Consider the following 13,603-nt stretch of genomic DNA (forward strand, 5'->3'; position numbering starts at 1 on the left):
GGTCCATTCTCCCGGTTCAGTGACACGACTTGGGTTCATTAACCGGCTCTTGCGTCAGTTCGTCTGAAGCGCAGCCAGTCAACCTCCTCTAACTTAGCTACACCAGTCAAAAGATAGCATTGCAACTGCAGATGCAGGAGACCCATCGATAGAACTGGAGCCTCCTCCTCTTTCACTGAAGTCTCCGGTGTGGAAGTATTTTGTATTTCCAGTGAGTTAGTTTAGATTAGTTTAGTTTATTTGTTTAATTGAGCAGTTATCATTCTGCTCAAAGGGAATGGGCAGAAGCAAAAGAGCTTATAAGCGCCCCCCCCCCATAAAATAATACAATAAAATTTCTCATTTCACAATAATACAAAAAAACATATTGCAAAACAACATCAAACAAACAATATAACAATCAAAACAAATACAAAACAGAAGAAAAATGGATTATATACACTTCCAAGGTTAAATGGCAAATAATGGCTAATCATTTCTTCTTCTTTATATTTATCAAAAATCTTTTGTTTGTGTCTATATTTAAAAAGATTGCCATTTGGACATTGTTTCATCTCCATCTCCAAATTATTTCACAAATGCACCCCATTAACTGTAAGGCTAAAACTTTTCAAAGTTGTACTGTGTTTCTGTGTCCTAAAATATCCCTTCTTCTAGTTATGTTGACAACGTTCGCATTGTCAACAAAAAAGCCACTGTTTGCAAGCGCTGCTATGTGAGTTACCATATTTTTCCACTGGCAGCATCACTAACATGGCAGTTATTGTGTGTTATGTTCAATTGTTTGGAAATAGTTTGTTTAGACCACAGTTGTATAGCGACGAAGTAGAACTACTTCACTACTGAACTTAAAGCCAGAGTTTCACGTTTTCGACTCACAGCTGCTGATAATGGGTATTATAGCTTCCGACATGCACTCCAACCCATAGACTGTATATCAACTGATATACAGTCTTTGAACAACCACGGCTGATAGACGGCTTTTTGTACATCTTCGCTTTTTTTAAGCGTGAAGGCTTCCATAGCTGCAATACGTACTGTGAACTGCGTGGCGAGAGAGAGTTGACTGCAATATATGATCTGAACGCTAGATGGGAGAAATTCTAACACAATGTAGCTTTAAGTACTAAAAGGCTATATCTGTACTCTACTGGACTATCACATTTTTCTCCTACTTCCATTTTTACTTCAGTACATATTTTCAATGAGTTTAATAGTTTTAATACATTTTTTATGTGCCGCATCATTACTCGTTACAATTATAAAAATGTTACGAGTGGCTAAAGCATAGGGGGCGGGTAAAACCATCACCAATTAAAAAGGAAGTCTCTGCTGAGTTCAATGATACCTCACACAATACTCTACTTTAGATGGGTCAGCATTTATGAAAGGGGCGTGGCTTAAACATAGGGGGTGGGCCAAACCATCACCGATGAAGAAGGAAGTCTCTGCTGAGTTCAATGATACCTCACACAATGGTATACCTTAGATGGGTCAGCATTTATGAAAGGGGCGTGGCTTAAACATAGGGGGCAGGCCAAACCATCACCAATGAAGAAGGAATTCTCTGCTGAGTTCAATGACACCTCACACAAGGGTCTACCTTAAACGGTTCAAATGTTATCAAAGGGAGCGTGCCCAGAGTAAGTGGGCGTGGTCATATTATAGGGGGCGGCTCAGTATCACATGTAGATCACACATTCTGAGTTTCATGTAAATCGGATGATGTTTGTCATATAAGGCAGATTTCCTGTTGCCAGCGGGGGGCGCTATGACCAAAAGTCAATTTTGGCCTGTAGGTGTCCTCAGGCCTGGACCCTTGTCAATCGTGAGAAATTTCGGGCAGATACAACAACGTACACTTAAGTTACAACAACTTCTTTGTTCATCGCTAAACACTCAAAATGGCCGCCCTGCCACGGCCACGCCCTATGACGAAAAGTTTTTTAACAACTTTTAACAACTTTTCATCTTTAACGTCTTAAGATGGCACAGTCCGAGTTTGAAGTTGATCGGCTGAAATCTCTAGGAGGAGTTCGTTAAAGTACAACACGTGGAAATGGCCAAAATAGCACTAATTTCGAACATTGAAATCAAAATGGCGGTCTTCCTGTTGGGTTTAGGATATGGCTCTTATGAAGTTTTTTGTACATCTTGACATGTTACATATGTGTACCAAGTTTCATGAGTCTACGTTAAACGCACTGCAGGGGCTCAATTTGTTTTACTTTCTAGGGGGCGCTAGCGAGCCATTTATGTGCGACTATTCCCAAAATCCTTAAAATACGTACATTTTTACCAGACTTGATGCGACCGCCAAATTTGGGTTGAGTTTTTGAATATATTAAGCCCCTCAAAAAGCCAATTCATTTGACGGGAAAAGAATAGAAACAATATTTCCTTCAGTTTCAATAGGGCCTTCGCCGCTGTCATCGCTCGGGCCCTAATTATCACTGCCAGAGCGGTAGATGGCTCTGTCAGCAGGTCTGATGAAGCTGGCTCATCAGTGAGTGAATCAAGCTGTCTTATAAGAAGGCCGCGTGTGCTCCCATTCTGCCTTTTGCTCTGCTGCCTGCCCGCACTGAGAACACTTGAGATCTTTCTTAGTTTGTTTCGAGATGGAAGAACCAGAAACACCACCTAGAACACTTTCAACTTGGAGTGATCGTGGCGGTGAAGGCGAGGAAGGAGACCACCTCTGGCCCTACTCAGAGTCCATGTTCTCATTTGTGAGTGAAAGACAATTCATATAGAATGAAGTGCCTATTCTTCCTCTATTCTTAGACTGCGAAATGGCCTCAAAAAATTCACCCTCAAATTTGAAGAAACATAAAGGTAAGTTACAATTATAATACACAAATGGCACGGAGTTAAGCTCAGTTTTTTATGGTTTGTCACATAGGGTCCTCGTGGTACGCTCCATAGGGTTTGTCACGTAGTGGCCTCATGGTACGCTCCATAGGGTTTGTCACATAGGGTCCTCGTGGTACGCTCCATAGGGTTTGTCACGTAGTGGCCTCATGGTACGCTCCATAGGGTTTGTCACATAGGGTCCTCGTGGTACGCTCCATAGAGTTTGTCACGTAGTGGCCACTTGGTACGCTCCATAGGGTTTGTCACGTAGTGGCCTCTTGGTACGCTCCATAGGGTTTGTCACATAGGGTCCTCGTGGTACGCTCCATAGGGTTTGTCACGTAGTGGTCACATGGTACGCTCCATAGGGTTTGTCACATAGTGGCCCTATGGCGAGTGGATAGTGCCACGGATAACCTACCGAAGGAGACTGTCGTGTGACTCTAACGTGTGGATTGACTAAACCGTCGCCAGTGTACATCGTCGTTGATAAGTACGCCGCCACACCTAGCGTCATCGCCAGACGTGCCCCCCCCCCCCCAAAAAAAGTTCAATATACAGTAAGACTATAGCCTATAGGTTTAAATGTATTTCAATTCATTCAATTTATGTTCCAGGCCCTTTAGCCATTATACAAGTTGCTCTAAAAGTAGCCTACTGACAGTATAAAAATAATACGATGAATTAAATTGTAGTATCTCATCAGCTTATGTGACCTGCTCACTGTTGGAAGAATGCGTAACTCTAACATTGATTGAACATGGGCGCCATCTACTGGATCATCGGCACTAATTGCCTTACTGTTTATAAGCTTTATAGATCTATTTACATGTAATTTTATGTACGTATGTGTATATGTATGCATGTATACACTTTATTATATACAACTTATATATGTAGCCTACATAGTGAAACGTTCATGTTTAACGTTACCTTGTTTATCTTTGTTTTTAGCCATAACGTTATGTCTGTTTCTGTGTTGAAAGCAACACCTAGCCAGACTCAAATTCCCTTGTGTTTACTTGGCCAATAAAGCAGTTTCTGATAAAAATCCGAAATATACTGTAAGTTCTTTATTTAGTATCTTTGCAGAGACCCCCAATTAAAACAAATTCGATTTGAGTCAAGGCACCGTCTGGCTGTGTGGGCTGGCTCTCTGTTCTTTATCTAGTTGGTCTAGCTACGACCAACCAAATCACTGACTTATTTATTATGTAATGGGTACATGTCAATCAAGCACCTTCATATTTGTTTTAACGTTGAATACCCTTAATAGTTAATTTGTTTGTATTTTTTTAGTGAATTGACGTTCATTTTGGGTAACAAGTGGACGCAACTATCACTAAGGCTGCAAGCTCCCCAGCTATATATAGGCTGTTATTTTTATGATTTTGATCATATATCTTGTGACTATACCTTCGTTACGGTCCTAAGGCGTAGGACAGTTGATGATTGTTGTTGATTTTGGTTAAATATGCCAAATTGCTATTTTATTTATGATTGTTGTTCAAACGGTATCTGTCTCTTGTTGCCATGGAGACATTTCAAGTGTTCATTCAGCAGTTTAATACTTTTTTTATAAGCATGATGATATTATTAGCCACACATTATGAGTAACACATAAGAACCAGAAAGTAAGCAAAAGAACACTAACAAAATGTGAATCTAAACAATGATCATATACTTTACTCTAGTTCAATATTATGGGAAAAGTCACCCTGACGACATAGTTCAGACGTCTTTAGATAGATGCGTGTAGTTTCACACGCGTTGTTAGCGATATGGTTTAGTTGCTTTTGGTACGTCAGTAAATTTGATGGGAATTTTAACATCATGGGGCCGTTTCGCGCTGGTAAACGCTTATCTAATCCAATTCAATAAATTCCAGGGTTTGGCGCCGGGAGGGTAAAGCCGCCTTATCATTCTCGCGGTCTGTGACGCGATCGCGTCATGCGTGACCGTATTGCTTCCATAAAGTTTCGTGGTGCCGGTGTTCATCCATAGGGTTTGTAAAATGATCGCGGTGTTCGCTCTTCCATAGTTTTGTCACGATACGGCCGGTGTGCTCCATAGGGTTTGTCGTGGCTGGTATCGCGGGACATAGGTTTTGGCCGCGTGTGCCCCATAGGGTTTGCGTAACGGCGGTAGCCATAGGGTTTGTCGCATGTAGTGGCCCGTGAATGCAGCTCCATAGGGTTTGTCACGTAGTGGCCACGTGTACGCGCTCCATAGGGTTTGTCACGTAGTATGGCCCGTTGAATGCCGCTCCATAGGGTTTGTCACGTGAGTGGCCCCGTGTATGCGCTCTCCATAGGGTTTGTCACGTAGTGGCCCGTGAAATGCGCCATATAGGGTTTGTCACGTAGTGGCCCGGTTGGTACGCTCCATAGGGTTTGTCACGTATGCCCGTGGTGCACCTCCATAGGGTTTTTCACGTAGTGGCCCGTGGTACGCCCATAGGGTTTGTGCGTAGTGGCCCGGTGGCTCCATAGGGTTTGTCACGTAAGTGGCCCGGTGAATACGCTCCATAGGGTTTGTCACGCATTAGCCCGGTTGGTACCGCTCCATAGGGTTTGTCACGTAGTGGCCTCATGGTACGCTCCATAGGGTTTGTCACGCTAGTGGCCGGTGAATGCGGCTCCATAGGGTTTATCACGTAGTGGCCACCTGATGCAGCTCCATAGGGTTTATCACGTAGTGGCCACGTGTGCACGCTCCATAGGGTTTGTCACGTAAGTGGCCCGGTGGTGCAGCTCCATAGGGTTTGTCACGTAGTGGCCCGTGGTAAGGCTCCATAGGGTTTGTCACGTAGTGGCCCCATGGTGCGCTCCATAGGGTTTGTCACGTAATTGTGCCCGGTGGTACGTTCCATAGGGTTTATCACGTAGTGGCCACGTGATACGCTCCATGGGTTTATCACGTAAGTGCCACGTGCTGGCTCCATAGGGTTTATCCCCGTGGCCACGTGGCAATGCGCTCCATAGGGTTTGTCACGTAGGCCCCTGGTAATGCGGCTCCATAGGGTTTGTCACGTAGCTGGCCCCGTGTACGCTCCATATGGTTTGTCACGTAGTGGCCACGCTGCGGCTCCATAGGGTTTGTCACATAGTGGCCCCGTGTGTACGCTCCATAGGGTTTGTCACGTAGTGGCCCGGTGGTACACTCCATATGGTTTGTCACGTAGTGGCCCCGTGGTACGCTCCATAGGGTTTGTCACGTAGTGGCCCCGTGGTACGCTCCATAGGGTTTGTCACGTAGTGGCCCGTGGTACGCTCCATAGGGTTTGTCACGTAGTGGCCCTGTGGTACGCTCCATAGGGTTTGTCACGTAGTGGCCCGGTGGTACACTCCATATGGTTTGTCACGTAGTGGCCCCGTGGTACGCTCCATAGGGTTGGTCACGTAGTGGACACGTGCGTTGACGTACACTAACATGTGCAAGCGGCACAGTAACCACGGTAACTGGTCAATGAAAAATGATCATTATAGAGTTTCAAGCAGGTTCTAAATCAAACACAACTAAGCAGGGTGGGGAATTAACACCCGCCACCAGCCAATGCCGGGTACTTTTTCAGAGTGACTTTGCCTTGTATACCAGCCACAGGGGCATCTTGGGTGGAAAAGGCTGTGATGCCACTGCAAAATAGCGTCGGGAAGGAACTTGTTTTGGTGAAACGTGTTTTATTCGTGCAACAGAGTAACTAATTTTATTGGTTTTCAGCGCTAATCCGTGACACATATAGTTAAGCTGAGGCGCATTGACAAAACGTACAGCGAAAAACATATCAGACCGTCCTGCAAACCAGTTTACATTTTTCTCTCTAAAGTCGCTGGAAGCGGCTGCTGTTTTAATCCTGTCGGCTGTCTGCAGTGGGCGGACCTGCTTCTCCCGCGACTGACGCATGCGCACATGTACACATGTACAAACACACACAATCACACACGGTGGATGCAGGAAAAACCGGAGATGAGACGCAATGACCTAAATGGGGACAGCTACGCTCATTTTTGTAAGTGCAATAATAAGTTAAAGTCCAATAAGTACTTAAAAATTTGTAAGGGTGCAACTAAGATTTTTCCTAGGTTGCACCAGTGCACCTAACATCCTCGCATCCGCTGCCTCTCCACGAACGAAGCGATGTCGTTTATATCGATATGGTTTAATGTTGCATTACATGACCCATTCCTGCCTGTGTTTGGATCGCTCCTCCCAGCAGCCCCGCCCCCATTCACTCACACTCCCCTGCAACATGGAGAGACACAGTACTGCCGGTCCACATGCTGACATTTGTCTACAGTTTTAATTGTTATTAACACAGCCGTATATTGCTAAGTATGAGAGGGAAACCTGTATTATTAACACAGCTGTATATTGTTAAGTATGAGAGGAAACCTGTATTATTAACACAGCTGTATATTGTTGAGTATGAGAGGAAACCTGTATTATTAACACAGCTGTATATTGTTAAGTATGAGAGGAAACCTGTATTATTAACACAGCTGTATATTGTTGAGTATGAGAGGAAACCTGTATTATTAACACAGCTGTATATTAAGTATGAGAGGAAACCTGTATTATTAACACAGCTGTATATTAAGTATGAGAGGAAACCTGTATTATTAACACAGCTGTATATTAAGTATGAGAGGAAACCTGTATTATTAACACAGCTGTATATTGTTGAGTATGAGAGGAAACCTGTATTATTAACATAGCTGTATATTGTTGAGTATGAGAGGAAACCTGTATTATTAACACAGCTGTATATTAATAGTATGAGAGGAAACCTGTATTATTAACACAGCTGTATATTAATAGTATGAGAGGAAACCTGTATTATTAACACAGCTGTATATTGTTGAGTATGAGAGGAAACCTGTATTATTAACACAGCTGTATATTGTTGAGTATGAGAGGAAACCTGTATTATTAACACAGCTGTATATTGTTGAGTATGAGAGGAAACCTGTATTATTAACATAGCTGTATATTGTTGAGTATGAGAGGAAACCTGTTTTGGTACCACTGGTTCCGCTGGTAACTCTGTTATTGTGGCCGCCACAGTGAAAAACAAATAAGAAGTTATTGAATGGAACTAACTTCAGTTGGTTGAGTAATAGCGTGTGAGACGGAGCCTGCTGGACCTGGGCCAGAGATCTGACCCATGGCCACATTATCATTGTTCATAAAAATGCAGCGCAGTGACGATACAGACATTTCATAGCCTACACAAGACGGGTGTAACGCCGCTGATCCGCCATAGCCCATCACTCTGTGAGTAGCATACGCTTCAGTCCATCTACCCCCCCTCTCTCCCTATATGAGCTACTGGGCTATCCAGGTCTGTTATTGAAAACAAGTGAAGGAGCTTTCTCAGAGATATGTATTTTTTAAATATATCCCAGGCTATTTATTTCAGATAATTTACATGTGTTGCAGCTCTATATTTTCAAATTGGGAAGGAAACCCTGTCTTTGCATTTTATTTTAATCACATCTGTTTTAATAAAAGAGCTTGTGAAAAGTGGCTTTGACTTAAAACTGAACAGTTAGCCCACTTTGTAAAAAATATATATTAGGAGGTAGAGAGAGATATTGTGTATCGTCCTTCAGCCGAAAAATACAGAGATATGATTTTTAGTCCTGGACTAGTGGAAGATCTGATAAGAATCAGTGTGGAGGGGCCCAGCTTGGAGGATTTTGATGCTAGGGAGTGTGACGAGCTGGTTTAGCCGAGGCCAAAGGGGAAGAAGGCCAAATGACAGGTGTTGGCCATCTGAGGGGCATTTGACAGCAAGGGGGGACCCGCTAGAAGACTCTGAGTACAGTATAATTGTGCTTCAAATAAAAAAATTTTTTTTACCAACTCTCTATTCTTGTTTAAAATAATTGACATAATATAGATATGAATGTATATGGAGTGTGATAAAAAGGTGACCTTGAAATTGTGGCCTTAATGGCGACGCAAGAAAAAATTTGGGTGCACCTAATTTTTGTGCTGGTGCACCTAAATAAAAAAAGTTAGGCGCACCAGTGCGACCAAGGCAAAAAGTTAGTCTGGAGCCCTGCTTTATCAAAGCATATGGATGTGTCCCAGCCCAGGATAGGAAATGAACTAACAATGTAAAGATCATCAAGCCAATGGCAGATAGCCTATGTCCAAATTTGATTCATTCAATAAATTATAATTTTTTGGTCTTAAATCCACCAGCCATTTTCATATTAGATCAACATTCTGAGCCTTTCTGGTTACTATAGGAAAACTTTTTTTTGCAACTTTCACTGTATGAAACAAAAATACAAAAGACATCACAGCTTTTATATCGCAATTTTTTACAAAAGCTCCTGCAACATCAAACAATCTCAAACAAGGCCGTCAATGTTACTGAGAGATGAGTCAATATTTATTAGTTTTGTTCATTAAATATGTAGGCTTACAATAACTGTATATGACCAAACACAATTTAACCATGGTCTCTCACCCTTTTTTTTTCACATGACTTTCCATTTGCCTATATTAATAAAATATGTATTAATAATAAAAAATAAAAAAATGTATTCAAGAAATTGAAAATATACAATTCCGGGAAAAAGTGGCTGAAAAAAAAAAAAGTGATCTCACCTTTTGTGGAGAACTCATTCTGGTTCTTCAGGGGGAACTAATTCAGACGGACGTCCTGAAGTCAGAAGGGTCTCGTCCCACAGATGAGCTGTGAAGACAACAACCAGAGACACACCATGAGACAGGAGACACTCCACACTAGAACATCACTATACTCATATACTATCAGCTGATCAACAACCAGAGACACACCATGAGACAGGAGACACTCTACACCAGTGTTTCTCAAATGGGGGTACGTGTCCCCCTAGGGGTACTCTGGAGGACTCTTTATGGAGAATTTAGTTTTTTCCTACCAAAAATGTGACATTTGTGTCTCCTTCTTTGGACCTAATCTATCCTTCCGTCTACTGTCCTTCTACTTTTTTTACAAGTTTCTCGCATCTTTCTTCTTATGTCACTCTTTTTGAAGTTTTTGATACTATTTTGACCTATTCTTGCCTTCCTTCCTTCCTTCTTTCTACCATCTTTTTCCAAGTTTGTCTTTTTTAAATTTTTTGTGTCCTTTTCTCATTAGCATTTAAATTTTTTTTTCCAGTTCCAAGGCTGTTGTTTAGTAAATCTATCGCTGTACGGTTCCTCTTCATATAAACTTTTGATGATGATTACACACACACACACACACACACACACACACACACACACACACACACACACACACACACACACACACACACACACACACACACACACACACACACACACACACACACACAGAGTTAGATGTTCTTCCTGTCTGAATGGAGCTTTATATTCGGGCCAATGCCGATCAAACGGAACCAATGTTGCCTGCTGATAAAACAAACAAAAGTGAGAGCAGATGTGGATGAAGTTACTCTCTGATCTGTTACTGCAGTAGCAGTACCTCAGTATTGTCCTTAAGGTGTAATTTCTGGATTTTATGAAGCCCAAAATCACCATCACCAAACTACACCAGACTCCATGTAAATAATCAGGACTTTTATCATCGTAAAACACACTTCATTCAAAGTGGACAGAAACTAAATAAAACTACCAAAAGCCGTCTTGGTTCATCTTTCCAATGTTCCAACAATCACCACTCTGGTTTGGTTGAAATAAACCCTTAATTCACCCATTTACATGTGGAGATATGCTGGCTCTATACACGCTAAAAGTCCTGATTATTTATTATCGAGTATATATATATATATATATATATAAAAAAAAAATATATATATATATATATATATATATATATATATATATATATATATATATAGGCATTTCTTACAGGCAATCTAAACACAGGAGACATCCTGGAGCCTCTGCCCCACTTCCACCCCGAGGTCACACATCCGGTTTATCTCAGCTGCCAGCGGAGAAATTAATCTGCGGAGAGAGAGATAGTTTAGGGTGACCTTGGACCTTTTATCGGTTCACACAATGGCAGACATTCTGATCCAGAGCAGCCTCCACATGTCTGATCTCTCACAGAGAGAGAGCAAGGCCAGCAGGGCTTAATAAGGCCTCTTACTCCACACACACACACACACACACACACACACACACACACACACACACACACACACACACACACACACACACACACAAAAAAAAAAAAACACACCACACACACACACACACACACACACACACACACACACACACACACACACACACACACCCAAGTTTTTTCCGGGTTTCTCCTGTTTTTTTTAGCCCTATCTCCCAGACCCCTAAATAAATATATATAAATAATCAGACCAATACTGTACGTTTGTCTAATGTTGACCAGTTGCCAGATCTTGTATGAAACGCATCCTATTCACACAATCCACACACCATATACAATTTTCAACCCGTTTGTCACCTCAGCCTGGCAACCTATAACCCTCAACCTGGCAACCTCTAACCCTCAACCTGGCAACCTCTAACCCTCAACCTGGCAACCTCTAACCCTCAACCTGGCAACCTCTAACCCTCAACCTGGCAACCTATAACCCAGTTGATCTCTGTGCAAGCTTTGCGGAAAGTTCAGACCCGAAAGCGAGCCGATAAAGATGTCAGGTGAAGGTGGTGTTCCCGCAAAGAAATGGAAATATAGCTGTAAATTGTAACATGTTGGGCGCAACAATTTCCATGCAGCTTACCTCGTCATATCAATTCAATTCAATTTTATTTATAGTATCAAATCATAACAAGAGTTATCTTGAGACACTTTACAGATAGAGTAGGTCTAGACCACACTCTATAATTTCTTTTTTGACTACTATATTGTAGCGTTTTTATCATTTTTTGACATAGTATACTATGACTTTTGTGACATACTAAACTATGACTTTTATTTCGACATACAGCCTACTGTGACTTTTATTGATGTACTATATTGTGACTTTTTATCACTTTTTTGATACACTATATTATTGCTTTTTTACACTTTTTTCGACATACTATACTATGACTTTTCCGACATAATATATATACACACACAGAGAGAGCAAGGTCAGCAGGGCTTAATAAGGCCTCTTACTCTACACAATATATCCTACAACACACACACACACACACACACACACACACACACACACACACACACACACACACACACACACACACACACACACACACACACACAAACAAAGTCAGATAGAGGAACAGCATCAGAAGCTACATTTAGCATTCAGCTCTGACTCACTCGACACCAAACAAACGTCATTCATCTCTAAACTACATCCCAACTAAATACAGTCCAATACAACATGGTGTGGCAGGCTTTAAAGCATTTTGGCTAATATTATCTCTGCAGCGTTTAACATGCGACTTACCACAGCAGTTATCAGGAGTTCTGCTGTGGATTACCCAGAATGCATCACTTTTAGGGCTGCGGTGCAATGTGGGAGTGACGCCAGCAGGGGGTGCTGTCCCCATTTCTGCAGGAATTAAACAGAACCTAAAATACATCCTGTTACACTGGTGGTGGTGATTTCTCTCGCCAAACCCACCAGACTCCATGTAAATAATCAGGACTTTTAGCGTGTATAGAGCCAGCATATCTCCACCAGACTCCATGTAAATAATCAGGACTTTTAGCGTGTATAGAGCCAGCATATCTCCACCAGACTCCATGTAAATAATCAGGACTTTTAGCGTGTATAGAGCCAGCATATCTCCACCAGACTCCATGTAAATAATCAGGACTTTTAGTGTGTATAGAGCCAGCATATCTCCACCAGACTCCATGTAAATAATCAGGACTTTTAGCGTGTATAGAGCCAGCATATCTCCACCAGACTCCATGTAAATAATCAGGACTTTTAGCGTGTATAGAGCCAGCATATCTCCATCAGACTCCATGTAAATAATCAGGACTTTTAGCGTGTATAGAGCCAGCATATCTCCACCAGACTCCATGTAAATAATCAGGACTTTTAGCGTGTATAGAGCCAGCATATCTCCATCAGACTCCATGTAAATAATCAGGACTTTTAGTGTGTATAGAGCCAGCATATCTCCACCAGACTCCATGTAAATAATCATGACTTTTAGCGTGTATAGAGCCAGCATATCTCCACCAGACTCCATGTAAATATGTGATGTTTCTCATGTTGTAATATGCTGGTGTTTTATTTTGTCCACAAGGGGCACACTGGGTTAAAACCAGAGAGAAACTCATATCACTAAAGATGAATAAGCTCATTAATAAATATCAATAGGTACTCTGCTGTGTCGGAGTTAGATTTCAGAACAACTTTACATCAGTTTGGATGGAATTATTCGATTAGAGACACATTACAATGCTTGGTTAATTTGCAGCCAAACTCAAGTAGGTTAACACTGTATTACAAGCCGTTGTTTTGCAAATTCTGAGGTATATATATATATATATATTACTATATCCCATACCATATAGGTTACATAAAAGGAGAGACAATGACTGTAAATCATGAAGACCATGCATGCATTCAAAGTGAGTCGTGTATTACCACTGTTCTGTGACTGTCGGTGGTAGCCTAACACTTGTTTAGGCTAGGCCTATATCGAGAATATTAGACCACGAGTTATTGTTACTGTTAAAAAGTATGTACCAGTCACAATGTGTAGCTTAGTAGGTGGCTGTTGATGAAGTAGTAGTAGTCCTCCTCTCTTCTTCTGGGAAAACATGCCCCCC

At 41.8% G+C, this 13,603-nt stretch overlaps 1 protein-coding gene across 1 annotated transcript in view; it reads right to left on the reverse strand.

Moving 5' to 3' along the window:
* The window catches only part of LOC120572634 (zinc finger protein 91-like), a 44,155-nt gene extending 33,233 nt beyond the window's left edge, over positions 1-10,922 (reverse strand). Inside the window, exons 1-2 of the mRNA XM_039821954.1 lie at positions 10,727-10,922; positions 9,475-9,562 (exon numbers count right to left, since the gene is read on the reverse strand). Coding sequence (XP_039677888.1) covers positions 9,475-9,492 — 18 coding nt within the window. The 5' untranslated portion in view covers positions 9,493-9,562; positions 10,727-10,922. The remainder of the gene's footprint in view (positions 1-9,474; positions 9,563-10,726) is intronic.
* Between the last annotated feature and the right edge of the window lie 2,681 nt (positions 10,923-13,603).

Source organism: Perca fluviatilis, chromosome 14 (assembly GCF_010015445.1).
Source record: "Perca fluviatilis chromosome 14, GENO_Pfluv_1.0, whole genome shotgun sequence".
NCBI lineage: Eukaryota > Metazoa > Chordata > Actinopteri > Perciformes > Percidae > Perca > Perca fluviatilis.